The sequence below is a fragment of the Hesperophylax consimilis genome, chromosome 9 (assembly GCF_061612785.1).
Source record: "Hesperophylax consimilis isolate HC1 chromosome 9, BYU_Hcon_1.0, whole genome shotgun sequence".
NCBI lineage: Eukaryota > Metazoa > Arthropoda > Insecta > Trichoptera > Limnephilidae > Hesperophylax > Hesperophylax consimilis.
Genome location: NC_142844.1, coordinates 20,259,546 through 20,282,059, shown reverse-complemented (window position 1 = coordinate 20,282,059; position 22,514 = coordinate 20,259,546). Strand labels below are relative to the sequence as shown.

The following is a 22,514-nucleotide window of genomic DNA, read 5'->3' as shown; positions in this document are numbered from 1 at the left end:
ATGCCATAAAAGATCACAATACAATCCTATGAGAGAAAATACTTTTTATTAATAATGTATTTAATAACTTGTAAATTGCACCTTTCTTTGAGTTATTTTCTTTTTTTATAGCACAATAGCTGGATATTAATGTAATGTAACTTAAGAACATTAAATATTACATCTCATCAAGTTACGTGACAGCAATATAGATAGGTTTATGTTAAAATAACATCAGTGAGAAATTTCAACAAATGTTTTCAATGACAACAAGACGTGATGGTTCAGATTTCTGAAAATATTACGCAGGAATTTCTTTTGTGACACAATTTACATCCTATTTGAAAAGCCCAAAACGTTACTCATTCACATGTAAAATAGTTAAAAGGTAGGGCATAACTCAAACATACCAGACTAATAATAATTCCAGGTTGTCTACGTCTAAAATATGTTGGTACAAATATTAATGTATTTCCCATTACAGGTTTCTAGAAATTTTATTTGGGTTGAAATATGAATAGCATGTAGAATTAAATTGATACAAATAATCAGACAATAAAATTATTCAACTAGTGGATTATTGAGTTGAATGACTGTTGACTCTCGATGAGGGTGTAATTCGGACCATCATCAACAACTGTCATATTACATAAACATAAAGCAATCGTACTCGTATTTTCAATGCACAAGGGAAATTTTGACGACAAAAACATACGCTAGCAGGAATTATTTTTCATAGAAACATATGTTACATAAAATGAGGGGTATAAAAACCAATACAGCAACATTAACAATGTTTCAATTCACTTTCTTGCAGTTAGTTAGGTAATATAGAAAAAATCCGAAATCATTGTTTTAAAGGGTTTCCACTTTAAAATTATTAATTTGACAAACGAAATTTCTCTTTTCTTTTTAAACACAGTTGTAAATTAAACAAAACCTTTTTCAGAGATTGCTGTGTATTCTCATACATTCTGTTATATTCTCATATTATTACAAAATTGTCCTTCTAAAATTGAGCTGGATTTTTATTGTAAAGGGAAATTAATTTGTAAATCAAATATAGCATAGATGAACATTGTTTATTTTACCAACAATTAATTAAGATTAGAGGGTGCCTTTTTTGTTTCATTCAAGTAGGTACCAATCAACTAATAATCACTGTTTTAACCGGCATAATACGAAATCAATTCAGTGGATATCAAGTAACACGAGATTGAGATATTTACCTGCTCGGACATTGACATCTCTCGACAGAGTAGAGCCCACGGTGCTGCGAGCGAGACAGATGTAGACCTGCGCATGGACCTCTTGGCGGTAATCCTCGGCGCGGAAAGGCGGGAAAACCAAGTTTCCATTCGGCAGTACCTACACAGAGAAAATAATACAATTTATAAACACGTTTTATAGAGGGGTAATAGTAACGGGCTTTCACCCGTAACCAAAATTACCCGAAGTTTCCCATTGATAGGTTTTTTTCATACTGTGTTGGTAACCGCAGAAAGCAGATTTATTTTAAATAATGTATACATTTTGGTGGGAACGGTTTCAAACTGTTCTATATCACAAATAATATTGAAGAATTTTATCTGATTTTTTTCCAATCTGTTTACTTCGTTGCCAAAACCCATTTCCAGTAACTTTCCGTCTGTTTAACATTATGTTTAGTTTCTGCTACTCCGTTTTATTTGTCAAAAGGTCAAAACCAATTTCCAGTTACTTTCCATCAGTTTGACAATAAGTTTCGTTTCTTCTACACAGTTTTAACTGTCACAACCAATTTCCAGTAACTTTCCATCAGTTTAACATTATGTTTAGTTTCTGCTACTCAGTTTCATTTGTCAAAACCAATTTCCAGATACTTTCCATCAGTTTGACAATAAGTTTCGATTCTTCTACTCAGTTTTAACTGTCAAAACCAATTTCCAGTTACTTTCCATCATCTAGAATTATGATAATTCTTCTCCCTTATCGTATCTTCTGTCGTTTGTTGCCATTAATTGATAAAAAAAATAATCAGACAATTATTATTCAACTTAGTGAAATATTGAGTTGAAAGACTTGTTGACTTGATTCTCCACCATCATCAACAACATATTATTTGTAATATTATTACATAAAGCAATCATATTTATAAAATAAATAACATGTTTAAAAATGAAATAGAGATGATACCTGAGATCTCATGTAAAATACGAAGGAATTAACACATATGTATGTAAATATTCTGAAACTATATTCATTATAGCGCAGACCCGTAAAAAATCACGGGACATGATGAAAAAAATGAAAATATACCTATATATTTTTTTAAATGCCCGGGCCGTGAATCAAACCCCGAACTCCTTGGAAGGTACCTATGCTGACCATTACACCAACAACTCTTGTAAGAACGGCGGCATAAATTCATTATACTATGTACCGAAAATATAAAAAAAAAAAATTTTAAAATGTGACGTACATCAAATCCGAAATTATACTGCTTAATAATAATACGCACTGTAGTTTATTTATATTTACACAAACGTTAATTAATATAGAATAAAAATGGCCAATCTGAATCTAATACTGTTATTCCGAGCTTTACACAAACTTTATTCAAGATTTTAGCGGAAACCAATGTTTACAAAATCATAATGTATTTTTAAACAGTTTTTTATTGGTTTAAAAATGTGAGTTCAGCCAACCGAAAATCGTGGGAGTCTCAGTTCATCTATTAATAAATAGGCAGTATTGTTTTCATCAAAAGCTCGTTATGGTTATAAATCGGAAGAAACAGGTATAATTTTCAAAGGCAAGAACATTTCGACAGTTATCAAATTACCTATGTACATTTATTACTAAGGTAACCGTAGAACTGTTTCGCCAGGTACAAGGTTAAATAATGAACTAACTAACAATGTTAGGTTGAGAAGGTGGACAACTCGGTATTAGTCTCACTCCTTGTTTCATTCACATTCGTACACCATCTCATACACAACCTTCTGTTATTCTTACTCATGATATGGCCCGACACAAGTATCTGATTCACTTGATCCTGCCACGTAGTTCACGGGCGTTCTCGACTTCACCATTCATATTTGCATAATTTTTTATTTTATTTTTTATTTATTATTATTCCAATTATTCTACTACTCCATTAGGTGAGATCCAGAGGAGCTCTGGTTTATGGGAGGAGTACAATACACAAAAAGAAAATAATGCTTAAAAGGTGAAGTGTAAACAATATTCAAAGTCTTATTAAATACAGTGGAACCTCTCATAACTCTCCTATAGCGAGTAATTCGCATAACGAGCAAAACCGATGATGACAATGCTCCCTTAAGGAGTGACGCAGAAAGGGCAAGTCCCATCTTTCCCCACTCTTCTCCCAAAGTCCCGCTTCTGCGACAGTGTATCAGTCTCCGGTTAGCACTCGTTCCGCTAGCACACATTTTTCCAAACTTGTGTTCAGAGATATTTTGTAATTTTTTTGGAAAGCGAGAATAAGGTATGAGCGTGGCTGATCTAGCGAGCACGTTCAATCGGCCTACATCAACGAATTGCACTATCCTCAAGAATAAGGATAAAATTAAGAAGATAGATGCTATGATAGATGCAAAACCACTCAGTTACTCCTGTTTACTCCTATGGACCAGCAGGTTATTTCTAAATTTAAAAAACTCTCCACTCTTCGAGCGTTATCTTGAGGTGAGCGTTGTTTTGAGGTGACTGAAAGGACAAGTCTCACTCTCAGAGAGTTTTGGAAAGATCACTTTCACATCGTTACTTGCCTCAAGCTGATTGACAAGCCGTGGGAAGGGGTTACCAAGAGAACCCTCACTTCTGCTTGGAAGAAACTTTGGCCAAAGAGCGTTGTCGAAGATGTTTTTGGGGGTTGGAAACAGTACCCGTGGAGTCTACAGTCAACGAGATTGTGTCTTTGGCCAATAACATGGGGCTGGAGGTGGATAGCAAGGATATTGATGAGCTTGTGGAAGAGCACAGTCAAGAGCTGACCACCGAAGAGCTTATGGAGTTGCATTGTGTTTCACAGCAAGAAGTTATGGAGGAGAGTTTGTTAAAGGATGAGGAGGAAGTGGCAGAGCATCAATCTTCTGGCGCAATAAGAAAAATGCTGAAAGCATAGGAAATTATTGCATCGTACAATGATAATGCTGTGTCACATTTTCACAAAATTTTGAATTGATATTGTTCTATTTTTTTTCCAGGTTAAATCTTCCCCACAGGAAAAACTAAACCCTTCCACACACTTTTCCACAAATGATCATCTAGTCATTCCACATTATGCAAGTGCATTATATAAGCACAGAGATCAAGTAGGTAAATAATTCACCGACTCCAGATATTTTCATATCAGAGGGTTCGGCTCGGTAGAACTCCTAACTGGACCTACAAATCCTACTGATCCCTCAACATAAATCTTTCATAATCCTACATGTATTAAAAATTACTGATTTTTTGCATTTTTATATTTAAATTCTTTGACAGATCTAATTTATAATATATTATTACAATACATTATTATTTCTTTTCATTTTTTTAAAATCTTTTTTTACCTTATGTCTGTCATGTAGGCACACTATAAATAACAAATTTCGCCCGCTTTCCACAGAGCGAATAAAAAAATATATAATAACTGCACACGGAGAAAAATGAGAATTGATAATTTATTAAGAATCTCTAAAAATGATTGGTAATCGTTATAATTATTGCAATCCCGTTTTTAACCGGATTATGAATAATTTAAAGAGATTCTTAATAAATTAGCAATATTTTTTATAAGTATTTTTTTCCGTGTAGGTATTCTATTGTTTTATCATAAACTTTAGTCATTGTGTCATGTTATTTCCTTGAGATTGAGGAAATGTCTAGGTTAAATCTCTGATTGTTTTAATGATGTAATTATGCATGTACCGTACCATATTATACAAACAGTGCAATTATTTTATAATAATTATATAGGTATGCAAGTATTGAGAGAGCTGCCGCAAGATTTGAAGGTCACGCAACAATTTATAATTTAACATAATATACTAAATGTAAATAATAATACCTAAAATCGAAGTTAATCGATGATTTAGCGAAAGCCCCCAGAACTTTACCAAATTTCTTGCATCTCACTTGACCGAAACATTATTGTCTCTTGGTTTTTCGCTGCTGTTGTTATATTGTATAAAGGGGGTGACAGATTACGCTAGATACGCGTTTTATACATATAACTCCATATTGTTCTCTATACAATCACATACAGACCTGTCACATCTGACAGATTATGTGTTATAAGTGTGGGCGTCTCGACGATGATGCGCAGTGATCTGCTAGCCAGACCATATTTGAAAATTATGCGACCCACTCTCCTGCCTAAGGAGAGGGGGTCAGATCTATTTACGGAGCGCCGCCATCACGTGGCTGTCATCTGTGAATGTGAGAGATCCCATGCAAAGAAATGATATTCCGCGGCAGTTCCGTAGGTGATCGGACCTCCTCTCCAGATGAAGATTATAGAGTAGTGTGACGCCTCAAAATATTATCTGCATAGGCCACACCCAAAAAAGCTTACAGCATATAGCGTGCTTACACAAATTTAAATAATCTATGTATATATTTACCTAAACAGTTAATGGGGCCACCAGGTAAGAGAAAGTGCTCCAACAGAGGAGTAATAACTAATTTCATGATATTATCTATAGCGACATTTATTTCCGTTAAAAAAATGAAGATATGTGTGACTCACAATCTTAATCATAAATCCACACCAAGAGTTGTTTAGAGGGAGATAACCTAACTAAACTATAATTATCATATTAATGAGAAGAAAAGAGACGAAATAAAGACAATGTCTCGAAATCACCGCTGCATTGGATCTTATCTGAATAGTTATTATCTCTATGACCCTTTTCCGTGGTTTTTTTCGTGCATTATGTAAAATTTAAAAGGTCAAAAAACTGTTATCTAGTTCTCAGCAAAATAAACCATGTTAATTTAGGGAAAACAGGAAGTTTTACGATTTCCGCTTAATGTATAAGTAGATGAAAATAAACAAAATATAGTAAAATAGAAATATGACTAATATACTTAAATAATTGGATAATTTGTGAAGCGCCGTTTTTATGAAAAATCACCTCAAGTGTATTAGAATCAGTGGTAGCATCCAATTTCCGTAACCACAGGTTACCATAAAAAACGCTTCCAATGTAAATAGTGCACCGAATTGTCTTCGACAATGTCTTATGTATTTCTTGTTAATTATACTTTTTTGACATGACGATGTCTTCTGTATTTCTTGTTAATTATAATTGTTTGACATGACGATGTCTTCTGTATTTCTTGTTAATACACTTGTTTGACATGACAATGTCTTCTGTATTTCTTGTTAATTATACTTGTTTGACATGACGATGTCTTCTGTATTTCTTGTTATTGATCCACAGGCATTTTGGCTTCTTTGTTTATAATTTGATTAATGTGACATTTATATTGTTACTTACTATAGTGTTCATTTAACAGATAATTGATTTACAATTACTTATTTTTTTATCATTTATTGAACCATTAAAATGTATATGGTTATTCTGACAATAGATAGTTATGCTATTTAAGTCACCCGAAATATGATGATCATTTAGGTTATTTGTGGGTGTGAAGAGGCAAATAATTCTATTTGGGATTGTTATTATTATCATATTATATTATTACTAGCTGTACCCTGCGTTGTCACGCGTTACTGAGGCTGAGTCGGTCTGTGTAGACAGATAAACAATAGTGCGTGTTGCTTTAACATCCAACAGATGGCACTGTTTTTCAATAAAGGCGTGGTTTTTACTGCCACAGGTAATATCTACATAATTTAGGTATAGAATAACACATGCGTATTCGAACGCAACGTTGTGTCAAAATTTCAAAGCAATCGATGAAAAACTTTCGGAGATAATATTTTGAACAAACGAACATTACGGACGGGTTGTTTGAGATAATTTTAACAATTCATAAAATTTCAACGTTCATTTCCGGTTCTGTGAAAGTCCTATTCAAGTTCTGTTATTATATAAGTATAGACTAGTTGCATTACAGAACTGAAATAATAACAGAACTTTCACAGAACTAGAAAATTACTTTTGAAATTTGAAGAATTGTTATTATATCATCATTGGCCAGTTGTATCACTAAACTAAAATAATGACAGAACTTATAAGGACGGATCCTTACGCAATATTATTTTTCAAATTGTGTTTTGTTCGAAAAAACCTTTTGGTTTGTTACAGGGCCACATGAGAAATGAGAAGATCAAACAAAGCACCAGTATAGTGCTATAATAAGCCACTATTTAAAGATTTTACTAAAGCTTCACTCTAACAGTTCTAAAGGACGTGCTTGGCATCGTATACAATGAAATCGGACAGAGATAGGGTACCTACGTGATGTTGGAAATAATATGTTTTATCATGGGTTTAACCACAGACATAGGAATTAATAGACGAGAAGATAATGGCGAGGGGTAAAATCAACTGTTGAAGAACGAAGGGGGTTAAGCTGACTGTGATTCGTCAATAAATCAATCTGACAGTAAATAGGCATCTCGCATTATAATATCACCATTTAGTTCTTAAAAGTAAAATCTGCTTTTGAATGAATAGACATTTTTACATGGGAGCGCAAATTGCTCGCCACGTTATGAACTAATTTGCGAAGTCCAAATTCGGCAAAGTAAATTTCTTCTGTTTGCAGAGTCGTAGTTAGTTTCAGAGTATTTAGTTAAGACACTTTTACAAATGTTTCATAATTTACTTACCCCAGTAAACAACGATGAACACACTTGAGAATCGCTACATTGTGATGTGATAGTATATGTTTCTAAAACTGATCCATATAATACGGTGTGAATAAGCTTAAAATAAATTAAAAATAATGCTTACTTATGGAATGTAATACGACAATTGGGTTTATTCTCTTTTTCACATCTATTTTTACAAGTTTTCATATCACAAGTCAACATTTTGCCGTGTTATTTCGTAAAATGAACCGATGATGCCTCGACCATAGTTCGCACAAGAATGATGACGTCACGTTTTCAAATTTCACTTGAGGCCATACGCGAGCCCAGCCGGCTCCAATGGAACCGGTATGGGGAGTGGGGATAATACGCTTTTAATCACTTAGGGCAGGTCTACTAATATTCATATGTCTATGGGTTTAACCAAACATCATCCAAGAATGTACAAATAAATAAAATGATTGATTACTACCTGACGAGTACCCGGCGTTGCTCGGGGATAAATAAATAGATAATAAATAGTTTAGGGTAAAGTTTTGAGGTTGTGATGCCTTTTTAAGATATACAATTCCGTAGTATATTATATTTATGTAATCTCATTTAGCCAGCGTAACAATGTAAGCGCCCGAAAATATTTTTTTACGACTTGATTACAAAACATCGAACTTCTCTACTTTCTATAAATATAATATGCATTTATTATATACATAAACCCTGCGGAAGAAATTCTCTAAATGATAGAGAAAACCCTATCAAAATCCGTTAGGTAGTTAAGAAGAACTAAGCGTACAAAAAGACAGTCGCGGATAGCGACTTGGTTAAATACTATTTAGAGATTAGTCTACAATTTCGTCAAATTTTAAATTGCGACCCAGTGTTGTAATTTCTTTAAAAAAAATAACTTCAAACATTGAAATTTGTAGACTTGACAGATTAAGGAAATTACAATACTAGAGGAAAAATATAAGAAATTATGTTGGTTTGTCTCCCCTGGCGGAGTTATTAAAAGGTTGAACCTGCATGAGAAATGTGTGTGGCAGTTTCTTCCATGACTTCCAAGTAATTCGACCAGTCAACGCGCATACACAGTGTCATAAGAATTCCACAGAAAGCAGTTAGACGTTAATCATAAGCTGTTGGAGTAACAATTACGTAGTTTCAGCTCTTCTCTGTGGAACGTAAAACACCACAAAGATTCAGCTGAAAGATTAACACTATTCCAGGAAATGGACCGTTATCCATCTTGAATAGTTGAGATTTTCAAAAATATTAAAAATAAACTAAATAAGGATGAAAAGGGTATACCACTAATAACTCAGTTGCAACATCTTCTCTGCAGTAACACAGGCACAGCAGAAAGGGAGGTTATACTTTATACTACAACTGAGATCTCGGTAGCAGGATCCTACAAAAAGATTACCGTAGTTCGTAATTCAGTGGAAATTGTGATCTCATAAATGCGCGTCAACAAAATACACTGAAATAATAATATTACATATTGTTTGCGACGTATTTAAAATAAATATAAACAAATAGTTAGTTGACGGCCTCCGGGGCGAAGGGTAGGGATCACGACTAGCAATTCCGAGGTCGCGGGTTCAAATCCCGGCGTGTGCAAGTAAATTTTTCAGGAAGATACTATCAGTATCGCCCAGGTGTAAAACCTTCAGAAATGAAACGTTGTTTTAGCCGTGTTTGGTGAATGGTCAGGTACTACCCCACTTTCCTCTTCCTCATCTCCTTACCCTCCCCCACTACCTTCAGCCTCACAAAATACCCCAATTGGGAATGCTATAGTATCACTGGCACCAGACCGTTGGAATATAATACATTTCTTCTTATTTACAAAATAAATAATAAACTCATACATACAAATACAGAACTCATTAAAACGTCCCAAGTACACACACACTTTACACGGCAACACGATAAAATACATTTAAACACCATATGGCAAGCAATCCATTGGTTACGAGGGAAGCAACATATACAATTGCCTCCCAGACGAAATTAAAAATGAAAAGTGTATAGGTACATTTAAAAAAAAATTGTTCAGTTTTATGCTCCATCAACAAAACAATGAAAGTGAATAATATCAGTGTGTAATATATTTATGTGTAATATACACGGTGTCCGGAAACTCGTAGTACAAGCGGGAAACTGGAGAATCTACACCACATGGGGAACCCAAAAAAACATAAAGTTTTTTGATTTGAGCATTTTCAAAAAAAAAAAAAAACCAAAAAAAAATATTTTTTGGCTATTTTAGGGTTAAAGTTTTTTCTGGTGTTTAGGGTTGAATAACAGATGTTTTAACCCTGCAGAGCAGAAATATTTTATGATTACACCGGGTTAAATGAAGGGTGATTTCAAAATAATGCTTCAAATCCGAGTTTCTTCATTTGTTTTACTTTCAAATAGTTTTAATTAGTTGGGTACTTTGATCTTCAGTAATAATTTATAAGAATTTGATTAAAAAAAAAAAAAAAAAAAAAAATCAACTTCAAACTCGATTTACTCGATAACGAAAGCTCAAATAAAAAAAAAATATACTACAAAATCGACTCCAAATGTGTTGTAGATTCACCAGTTTCCCGCTTGTACTACGAGTTTCCGGACACCCTGTATATGTTATTTCTAGTTAAATAAGTGAAAAATGTAATTTTCTTTTATCTAGAATAAAAAAAAAATAAAAAAAAACTCTAGTGCGGTTTTCACATAAAAAAATAAAAATTCTACTCAGGAAGAATCTACAAGGTACAATTTGATTAATATGACCCATTGTAGTACTACTACTTGTTGTTACTTGTTGTAGTGACCTCTGCTGATTTCAAGCAATGCCCAATACCCACAGGGTCATGACAGTTGTAAGTGTTGTAAGAGTGATCGTTCTTTTTGTGCCAAATAAAAGAACAGCATGCAGCGGTTAAGGCCCCGTAGTAAACGTTCAAAGATGGTTTGAAAGGGAGATACATATATACAGGGTTTTCCAATAAGAGGTGATATTTTGATATGCAATCGTAAAAGATCAATGGTTTCGTTGCTTGTGTGGCACGTAGCGCCGTCTTGTTGAAAGTAAACGTTGTCCAGATCAATACCATCCAATTCCGGCCATAAAAAAATCATTAATCATCTCTCGACAGCGCAATCCATTCACCGTAACTGTTGCTCCAGCCTCATCATCCGCCGCCAAGACTTAGAAAAACCTCACCTCGTGAACCCTTGCACCCCTGCTAAGTCAACAAACGTAGCGAACCACTTGGGGCTACCTATGGCAGAAATGTTGGTTATACAATAAATGGTTCCCGGGGCGGCGGTACCAAATAGAATATTATTTTATATAAGTGAGATTCATCATCATTACCTGTCGCAGGCCGGGAACATCGCCCACGGCGCTGCCATCGGCCCGCACCCAGATGAGGTCGGGCGCAGGGGAGCCCCTCGCGCGGCACTCTACCACGGCCCCCGTGGTGTTGGAGAAGTCGATACGGTTCGGGGGCTCCTTCACGAATATGGGGCCCACGGTCTCGTCTTCGGCGGCGACTGAAATTAACAAAATATCATAATTACCACAAATACATATTATTATTCAATTATTCCGCCTACCAAGATACTGCAGCGCTACGGAAATGTTTTTGGAGGGACGATTGCACTCTTTTATGAAATTTTAAGGTCCTATTAAATTAATTTTTAATTTAAATACTATATGCGAGTTTAAACTGCTGCTCTTACGAAGTTTTTCGTTCGACAGATCAGTAGTCGGAACAGCACTGAATTTTGTATAGCAGTATCAAGGCTTTTTTCTTATTAAATTAAACTGTTTTTAATTAAGGCCACGCAATACGTCGTGTAATATTTTAAATCGATCCGCTATCAATAACACCCCTTACGTAGATGGCGATAAGGTTTCAATTCCCGCTTAACACCATAGGCCTGTTTTGATTTATGCAAGAAAAAACATGGCCAAAAAGAGCCTTTTATTTTATTTTGTGGATGTTCAGGCATAAATAAAAAAAAAATTCCGATCATTTTATAAATAACTTAATTTTCCACATTATACAATAAAATCATAACCGAAAATAGGTTTGTAAGTAGGAGATTTGAACTTTAAAGCAGTTTTCATAGGCCTTATACATTATTTTTTTCTGGGCTTATAAAAATAATTATCTAAAAATACTCGATTATTTCAAAGGCCAAGATGTATTCTACTTGCAGTATTTAATTAAAGCATCTGAAACATTTCTAGGAGACCAAATTTTCAAACCAAAAACACATGATTTTGAATTACTACGTAGTGTATCGCCTTAAAGAACATATTGTAAAACGTCTGCATATTATCACCATGTTTAATAAATTGTACTAATGTGTAAAAAAGCAGACATTTAAAATTAATTAATTTTTCTATTTAATTGAATTTTACGGTCCGCGTTTTAAAGATAGATTCAAATTACTGATTGAAAAAAATAGCTTTACCGTACATGATTTTATATTATATAAATAGTAAACCATAACTAATTAAGTTAAAGCAGGGTGATATAATTGTATTAGATAAGAACTATATTGTATGTACAGAATTGATGTTATTAAAAATACATTTAGTAAAGTATTGCCATGGCATAAATATAGACATAGGGTGTGCAAGTATTGTTAAGGCTTTAACGGAGGGTTGGTAATTGATAAATTATAAATATCGTTTCCGCTACAGGTTGATGGTGATAGGTGCTCGGCGCTAAGCCCTTTAAGCTTTCAAGGGACCTATTGCACAGTTTTGACATGGTGTCTAGTTTAATTATGTTCAAGGTCTACTAACAGGAAATTGCTTTGAATAGATCCCTAAAGCGAGTAGTTAGTGACATTGAAATTTTGGTAAGGACATTTAATTAGAACTTTAATTAGTTGAAAATTAGTAACTTTGTGGTGCATTGTACAAAATATAATGTTTTGTTAATCATTTTATTAAGTTTTCAATTATTTATTATATCTACGCTGAAGAATGCACTGCTACGATGAAAATGGTTGACAATTAAACTGAAATAATTGCGCCCTTGAGGTGATTCTCTCACGAAAACGGCGCTATATAAATAATCCAATCATTATTAAGACATATTTGAATTGATCAATGATAACGACAATCTTATTGTATACTTCAGAAGAAAGTGAATATAAAGGATATTTATGCTTTCCTCCGTGATGATGGTATATTGATGTTTCGAAAGCAGAGATTTTGGTGGAACTGATAGAGGGAGGGCGAAAGTAAAATGAGTGCAGTAGAAATGAGATTCTTTAGTTGTACGACAGAATTAAAAGATCTTAAAAGAATGCAGCCGTAAGCGTAAAAATATTTTAAAAGCGACAATTTTAATGGTATTCAATCTGCTTCTAAGAACGTAATGAACTAAACGCACAAAAAGTTAGACACGGATAGCGACTTTATTTTATACTATTTAGAGATTTGAAGTCATTATTATCCAAGGATAATTAAATATCCTTGTCGGTAATGAAAAGGTGTATTAAAGTGCAATTAGTGTTTTTGTTGACTAATACAAATTACGTAATATTTGCTTTTTCGAAAGTACGGAAACGAACAGTTCCTCTCATCGCGTAGTGTAGAATAATAATAGCACGGGCGGTGTAAAAACGACTGACATTTAAATCACTCGAACAGTTTAGTACTCTCCCATCGCATGCACAATCCGCGTAAGTATTCCATACATTGCTCGTTTAATGCCACATTTCCAAGTGCCGTGTCAACTGTTTGAAGTGGCAGTCAAACAAACAATGCATGCTTCATTTATTGTTGTCCTCCAGGAGAGCAGGAGGGTTAAGGAGGGGAGGAGGTGTCAACAAAGCCCGCCAACTGAGAATGTGAAGGCAACCATGTATTTTATTTGGGAACAAAGATATGTTCTGTTGGTAAAGCAGGTACCTACTGGCGCTATGGAGGTGTACACAAATTGGTGGGTATCTCCTTGGAATATTTTTTAAAGGATGCAACGCAAATATTCAAGATTGAATTTAAAAAAATAATTAATTAATTAGGTGTCCCACGATGTTTTAGAACCGCTATTTAAAAAGACAACGCAATATTATGTAGCACTAACTTCGGGAGGTAATTCTACATGATAGAGTAACACAGATAAATACGCAACTTTTTTCGAAATTCCAACGTTTGGTAGTTTTTAGGTAAAAGAGTTGAAGTGTTTTTACCATGTTATTCGCTTCAAGCCTCAGCCACATTCTGTCAGACGGTCCGAATATTTCCGCGTTACAATAAAATCCAAATAAATGCAATATTTCTGAACGTCTCCGAAAACTAAAAACTGTTTTTGAAAGGTGATGAAAAACGCTATTATATTTTATTATTTTAAAAACACATATATTTATTTGAAATCTTAAAATTTAGAATGCAAACATTAAAAAAAAAAGCTCTCTTTACTTTTTAAACTAAAATTACTACTAATAACGAATAAATATATAAAAACACATCTATTTTATTAGACGTAATTATTTAAGTGTATTACAAAAGTTACTGTCACTTCATTTTTGTCGCATCATATAAAAATAATTAATAAAAATTCCATAATCTTATAATTTTTTATTTAAATTGCGGTCGGTTTTTTTTATAAACGAGGACATTTTAATTATTCTGTGGTTAATTTCTAGATTTGAATATAAAATGTGGTGTTATATCTTTCTAACACACCATATTTCTGAATACAACAGTAAGGATTAAGGAAGATACAACAATTTATGTGGGACCAAAATTAGTTGTTTAGATACCAAATTAGCCTGAATTTATGAGACCAAATTAGCTTGAAGGCTAATAAGAAAAAATAAAATCTGTGGCACAATGGAATTTCGAAAAAAACTTGTTTATATTTTTGACTTCTACTGACTTGTAAAATCACCTCCCAAAGTTAGTGACTCCCTGTATTATGTACTTCATAAAATTACAATCTGTGAGAAAACGCTAGCTTTCATAGTAAATTGCTATCCAATCGCTTTCTTACGATTTTAAGGCGATGCACTACGTCGTGTAATATTTTAAATCGAGCCGCTATCAATAACACCCCTTACGTAGATGGCGATAAGGTTTAAATTTCCGCTTAACACCATCCGCCTGTTTTGATTTATGCAAGAAAAAAAACATTGCCAAAAATTGCCTTTTATTTTATTTTGTGGATGTTCAGGCATAAATATTAATTTTTTTCCGATCATTTTATAAATAACTTAATTTGCCACATTAAACAATAAAATCATAACCGAAAATAGTTTCGTAAGTAGGAGATTTTGAACTTTAAAGCAGTTTTCATAGGCATTACATTATTTTTTCTGGGCTTATAAAAAGACTTATCTAAAAAATACTCGATTATTTCAAAGGCCTAGATGTATTCTACTCGCAGTATTTAATTAAAGCATCTGAAACATCTCTAGGCGACCAAATTTTCAAACCAAAATCACAGGATTTTGCATTACTACGTATGGCATCTCCTTAACTCGAAATAATTGCTTCGTGTGCCCTTCACGTGAAAATGAAGTGCATTTGGTTTTAATCGCTTTTTAAAATAAGAAATTCTTGGCGGAATTTTTTAAGAAAATCGAATCGAATGCAAGTTGAATTCGACACATCCTTTGTAAATATCTTTCTTCGTTGTGTGGGCGAGATAATTCCATTTCATTAGAATAAAGTAACAATGGGCGATCAAGAGTGGTAAAAAGGATGCTTCCGTCACTTCCGTGTCGTAACAAGAAAACTGCATTAATAGGAAGTGCGGAAATTTACATTATACGTTCAACCAACGAATAATTATCCAGAGGTGGTTCAACCTTCGTCACATATGACTGACGGTCAAATAGTTCATCAGCGCCATTTTGAATGTTTGTCATTTGAACTGTCTGATTCTCACCCCGTATCAGTTTCGATCAAATTGTGATCAGCTATTAAGTATGATGTTTTGCTTGATGTAATTTATTGACTGTCATCCATTCCAAATATAGGCAAGTTGCAGTCTAGTAACTAATTAACTAACTATCACGATATTTCCCCAAAGTGATGGGCAGAAAGGAAGGACCGCCAAACAACTCACACACTCTCCTTGCCTAATTCATATTCATACATACTCTTCTATTATTCTGACCAGTGGCGGTTCTTCCCTTAGGTCAATTGGTGTTTGACCCCCCAAAATTATAAGACAACAATAATAATATTCAATTATGTGCATCAAAACAACTGGTCTTATTCTTAATTTATTTAAAATGTACTGCGAAACAGCAAAGCTGCAAGCGGCGGCGGCTAGTGACTAGGAGTGACATCTGTTGTCTCTAATAGAAGCTAGAAGCTTTCATTCACAAGTCCATACGATTCGCTGGGTCAATTTAAAGAATGTCCACTTTCGCATCTTCTGTCCCTATGCGCGCCATAGAATAAACGAGATGGCACTATAATTTTTGTCGAAGTAAAAATTAGGTACCGAAGAAAGCTTAGGGACGCTTAGGTCATGACCGTGAGGGAGACAACACGATGAATATTATATGTTTTACAGAGATGGTGACATAAACACATGTCGGTTTTTCATTTTACACGCTTGTATTGTGTAGAACAATGGTTGTTTTTCAATTGGATAGTTCGGGAAAGGTTTAGAATAATTATTTATGTTGTTATGAAAACAAAAACAAAAAACGTAAAAGATCACTGTCAAATAGAATCAAACTCTTATTTTATTTACTTTAATGTTGTGCAAAACTAAATTAAAACCTAATATCTTAAAAATAATTTGCCGTAAGTACATACATGGATTGTGTATTAATTTCCAATTTACTATATTAACAATTTTTTTTTTCTTTTAAAAAGAAAGACAAACATTCCCGGGTTACGAGTAACCTGACAATATTTGAAAATCTCCTACTACCACCACAGTAAGCTGAAAATGTTGCTTATGTTGTGATGGAGGACTTAGCCAGCCGAGGAGTTGAACACACTACGCCTGGGTGGGACCCAAACGCGATGTCAACTCGGCCACCGACCGGTCAAAATATAGATAATAATATATGGACTTTTTTCACAATATAAAATAAAGATTAGTCACACATTTTTTTTCAAATGACCTACTACTACTGGATCCTTAGAGCCGCCTCTGATTCTGACTCTTGACATGGCCCGCCTTAAGCATCTGGTTTACTCGATCGCGCCATGTCTTCCTCGGGCGTCCCCTAATTCTTTTACCATCGGTTAGTACTATGAGGAAAAGTAGACACTTTGGACCACTCTGCCTCTACGGATATTTCAATCTACCTTCCTTTGGTTTGCCACTCCCTCTTATCAACGATCTGTACTTAACTGACATAACATACGGCTCCTTGTCTATTGTATATCGTCACACCATAATATTATCCAGTATTTGTAACCTATTCTAGGCCTACTAGAAGCGTGTCAAACAATGAACCCAGCCCAGGACAACTTCAGATAGGTCATCTTCTGAACGACTGTCTGATCTGTGACTTTACTTGGATTACAATACAACAATTACTCAGCTAGAAGTATTTAAATGTTTTCTTGGATAAGCTCGTTCAGTCATCTGCATAATCGCGTGACTCAACTGAGATACAGTCAACATCATTGATGACGGAACATCAACAGACCAATTGGATATAAGTAGTGTAGTAATGTGAATATATTCAAATAGAAAATAAAACCCTCCTTCTGATGTTCACTGTCCATAGTGTGCATCCATCGATAAACTTAATATAGGGATAAACTGGACCCATGTACGCAACGTAAGCAACCTACGCAACGTACGAGACGCAAACAATGTTCAATGAAAATAGATACATACTTTACTTGAAAGGTGGGGGGATGGCCGTCACGCCTTCCAACGACTAAGTTAGGTTTGTATGTAACACGTATGTTGATTTGACAAAACATGATTTAACAGTTGATTGTATTGCGGTTGATTTGACATTTGCTCGTGCATTTACTTAATTTAAAAACAATAATCTTAGTAAGTTTTCCTAAAATTCAATTTCAGAATCACATGCTACTGTTGGTGTTATTAGTATAATGTTATCTATGGCCATTTATATTTGTAATGTTCATCTTGTCTTGACTTGTTTTTCTTTATTAGGAAAAGAGGGATGTTGGTGTTATTAGTATAATGTTATCTATGGCCATTTCCTAATATATTGTCTGTGCTACAAAAACCCTAGCTGTCACCATTTGTCAACAGATCGCCAGCTGGGCTGGTTTAATAAACAACATATCAAATACAAACGTGTTATAATATTCGTTCACCACAATACAACAGCTACGACAAAGCTGAACAGTACACGTGCGCCTTTTAATAATGTGAACACATAACCTAAAAACGTCTAATCAACTGACGCGCCACGTACGTACTAGACACGCACTGTTCACACGCAATGGAAAGCGTGTCCTTACCTAATTTGCGTTGCTTACGTAGTACAAGTGTGTACGTTTGCCTGGAAAAGAAGCATCGCACATGATATGTACGTGGACTCAATGTTTCCGTACCTTTACTTCACTAAAGTGGTAACTAAAGCTATTTTTTTTTTTTTTTTTTTATTTTTTTTTTTTATTTTTTTTTTTTGTTACATACATGGTTTTAAAATACAAATTATGTTTTTTACATACATATTAAAAAAAGAAAGAAACAATGCGAATTACAGAAAAGTATATGTACACATGCACATATGTATACATATATAGTGTATTACACACCATACATAACATACACACACAATACACGTACACACACACGAGTTCATAAACAGCATATACATAAAAATAATAATATGCATAAATGTATGATAGCAAAAAAATCCCACATAGGCATCGCCAGTTCGTGGGTATACTTGTGTTTCTTTAAGGCAGTTCAGTTAAAATTACTCTAAATATACATATTTTATCTTTGTAGAAAATCCATCAATCTTATAAATCAGTATAGCAGCGCCCTTATAGGTATGAAATGCAAAAACCTTATTTATAGGGTTGGGCAAAGTCAGGAAATGAACCTGTAACCTCTTGACAAATAATAATTATTAAATTTGACCGGTCAGTGGATGAGTTGACATCGCGTCTGGTTCCCATTGTGAGTTCAATTCCTCTACTGTCTAAGTCCTCCAATACGATGCAAGCAACAATTTCCGCTTATTACGATGGTAGTAGGAGATTAGCAAATATTTTCTGGTTATTCGTAACCTGAGAATATTTGTCTTTCGTTTTAACTTTTAAAAAAATGTTATACGCTTCGGAGGCTGCCTTATTGAAGCTGACCGTATTTCAAGATTGTAAGCATCAAATCTATATTCGTGAAAAGTACCCATGGATAGTATAGATACTAACAATTTTCATATACAAGGTGTATCGGCACGTACCCGACAAACTTTAACCAGCTATTCCTTAGCACATTTGGAGTAAAAAATGTTATGGGCACTTTGCTGTCCGGTAGCATTTTTTTTTAAATAAAAAAATTACTATTCATATTTTCACCACATGTCACCAATGTTTTATCCTTTGTCAAAGTTTGAAAACCCGTCTGGCAATATTTTGTTCGAGTTTAGTTGAATAATGTACGTAGGTACGTACCTACGTTGGCGCGCTTTTACAATTACAACGAAATGGCACGGCACCATTCGTCTCATTTTTAACTATTATTATTTAGTGTGTACGAAAGAGCGAGGACACTTTTTGACACACTTGCTAATAACAGCTGTTGAACACGAGAAACAATGCAAATGACAGTGACGGAGTGTGGATTTTTTATTTATTTTTTGTTTTTAATGGAAAAAAATGCTACCGGACAGCAAAGCGCCTATAACATTTTTTACTCCAAATGTGCTGAGGAATAGCTGGTTAAAGTTTGTCGGGTACTTGCCGATACACCCTGTATAATTAGCACCCGACTACTGGGATCATAAAATTAAAATAAAATCACAACATAACGAGAGGTATTATTAGTTGTTATTATAATGTTAGTTAGTATCTTGTTTGGATTGCTGTTACATGTATGTAAGCTGTACGCAAGCCAATGAAAGCAGGAGTCGGGGACCCCCCAGGAAGACATGGCATGATCAAGTGAATCAAATGTTTGAGTCGAGTTGTGTCAAGTGTCCGAATATAGAAGAAGATTGTTATGAGACAAAATGTATAAATTTGATTGAAGCAAGAAGTGTGTACCGAGACTAATTGTATGACGTTCCGATCTCTCGGCCAAATGCGTTTTTAGGATACAGTGGAAAATATCAATATCTCTTAGGGCATTTTAAGATTTGCAGATTTTCAAAACCAATGGAAAATAAATTATGAGTACCACAGGGATCAGTCCTTGGACCTCTATTGTTCATACTCTATATTAATGACATGGTGAAAATATTTTCAAAATGTAAAGTATGACTATTTGCCGATGATACACTAATATATATAATTGGAGAAAACTATGAAGAACTAATACATATTTTAAATAATGAACTAGACAATGTATCAAGATGGCTAACAATAAATAAGTTAAATTAAAAAAAAAAACAAAATGTATGGGAATTTGTAAATAATTTGTAAATAAACTTAAATGTAAAAATTACTAAAATAAAATTAATACATAAAAATAATTCCGAGTAAAGAGTTTTGGGCGTATTTAAAATAAAATAAGGTATTCCATCTGGTATTGCATTCAAGGCAACGAAATGCATTCTTTTCTAATACAGCTGGTGAGTCAAAAAGGCATGTATTGATAATTTTTTTTTGTTGTTATTTAGACATTTTATGGTACGTATACATTTACGGGAAAGGAATGAAACAACTGTAAGCGGCGTTTCGCGCCATATGCGGTTGCTCGTTCCTTTCCCATAAGTTGAGATTCGGCTCGGCAGTTCGGCTCGCGTATATAACACTCCTTGATTCTGTCTAATTTAAGTTTTTGATGTATACATAAATGTGTTAGTTTATAAAAGATATCTACTTTATGATAATTTTAAATAATCATTATATTTTTTAAATAATACTTAATCACCGCTCATTGTAATATTTTTGTCTATTCTTAATTTGTTAATTTTCATTACACGTTTATCCTGAAGAAGAAACCGTTGATTTTGAAACATGTCTTTTTATATCTTTTTTTATTAAATAATGGGGAATGTAAAGTTATTAAATTTAATAATTTGTTTAATATATCCGGTCGAATTAGAAGAGCTTCAGTGTGAACTTTACAAAAAGGATTCTAATGCATTCAGAAGAATAACGATGATGATATCATGTTGTATTATATCCACAAAATGATGACAAAAAAACTTGAATGACATACAACTACAAAAAACTGTCGATGAAGAAATCCGCGTCACTCGACAACCGATATGTTGTTTGCTTACGATATACTGAACATGTTTAGTAAATCATTAGCTCGAAAGATACACAATATTCCAAATCTGGTAACATGCGTTCATACTGGTCAGCGATCGGTGCTGGGATTAGTTCAGTATTCAGCAGCTATAATGTACACTAGACACATGCAGAATAATTTATTTATTTCAGATGGCCAGGTGATGCAAAGCTAGCCATAATTTTATTTAATGAAACGAGACCAACATTCAATTGTATGGAAAATGGACAGGTAATAAAATAGGCTATTTACAACACAATCAAATTTAAAAAGAATAATAAACATTATTTTCTTAAGAATAACTTGATACTATTTGATTTCTCCCTATGGTAAAAAGAATAAATAATTTCATCTGTTTGTGTTTGTACAGGGTTGAGCTCGCGACGCCTAGTAACGAACCCTACGCAATGGGCCATTTGACTACAACAGGTCATGATTTGTTAAGAGGAAGCTACAAGCCAAAAATGTGTATATTCTTGGTATACCTTATATTGTAGGTAATAGGCATTAAAATCGCTTGACAAACGGAGTCTAGAAACGTTCGATTGAAGCAAAAAAGTGGTTTCTATTTATTTTGTAAATAATTTTACAAGTCAAAAAAGTCAATCAAGTGAAACTGTCACAGATAATCTTAGCTATAATACTGTGTTTTTTTTTAATTGTTTCCTTTACGCGTTCATACATTTCTATTGAAAAAATGTTTTTTTAGTAGTTTATATTTATATTTTTTGTTGAGTAATTTATTTTTTGATTTGTATTCTACTCAAGCGAAACGATAGGAAAACTTTCAATTTATCTGAAGCATATTTTTGGTATTCATAATGTACATCAATTCGTTACAAAGATTAATCAAAATAGTTTCGCCTTAATGACGTTCAATTTTTATTTTGATTATCTATACAGTAATCTTAATCATTGAGGTAGGAGGTAAAATATGATAATCTAGCTGACGTGTATATTATATCGACGATATATTTTAGAATCGATTTATTTTATGCCCTTATTATTAATATAGAATAATGAAATTATTATTTCATCAATAAAATTCAACTGTTAATTTACATAAAAAAAATTTATTCATAATTATTCTTGAAATAGTATTGTCATCTTGATTATGTCTATAGTAGTCTCAGAGAGAGGTCGTAGGTACATTACGTCATCGATATAGCGTCTTTTTCGTTTTCATACAAGACGTGTAAAAAGTTAGAAGGAAGACGACGTACGTACGCCTCTCTCTGGGACTACTCAACCATTTATCACTTTATTTTATATCGTACCTTACTTATGGCAGACCCAGAATTTATGAGAATTTTGAGAAGCAGGAAGTAAGGGAGGGGAAAGTGAAGTTGAAAGGAAGTGTCGGGAAAGTACCT

At 33.8% G+C, this 22,514-nt stretch overlaps 1 protein-coding gene across 31 annotated transcripts in view; it reads right to left on the bottom strand.

Moving 5' to 3' along the window:
• Dscam1 (Down syndrome cell adhesion molecule 1) overlaps positions 1-22,514 on the bottom strand; it is a 175,663-nt gene that overhangs the window by 77,821 nt on the left and 75,328 nt on the right. For all 31 annotated transcript variants that reach the window (XR_016302632.1, XM_089635741.1, XM_089635734.1 and 28 more), the window contains exons 3-4: positions 11,118-11,296; positions 1,209-1,347 (exon numbers count right to left, since the gene is read on the bottom strand). Coding sequence is in view for 30 of the 31 variants with exons in the window: in XM_089635741.1 (XP_089491867.1) it covers positions 1,209-1,347; positions 11,118-11,296 (318 nt within the window). In the remaining variant the exon portion in view is untranslated. The remainder of the gene's footprint in view (positions 1-1,208; positions 1,348-11,117; positions 11,297-22,514) is intronic.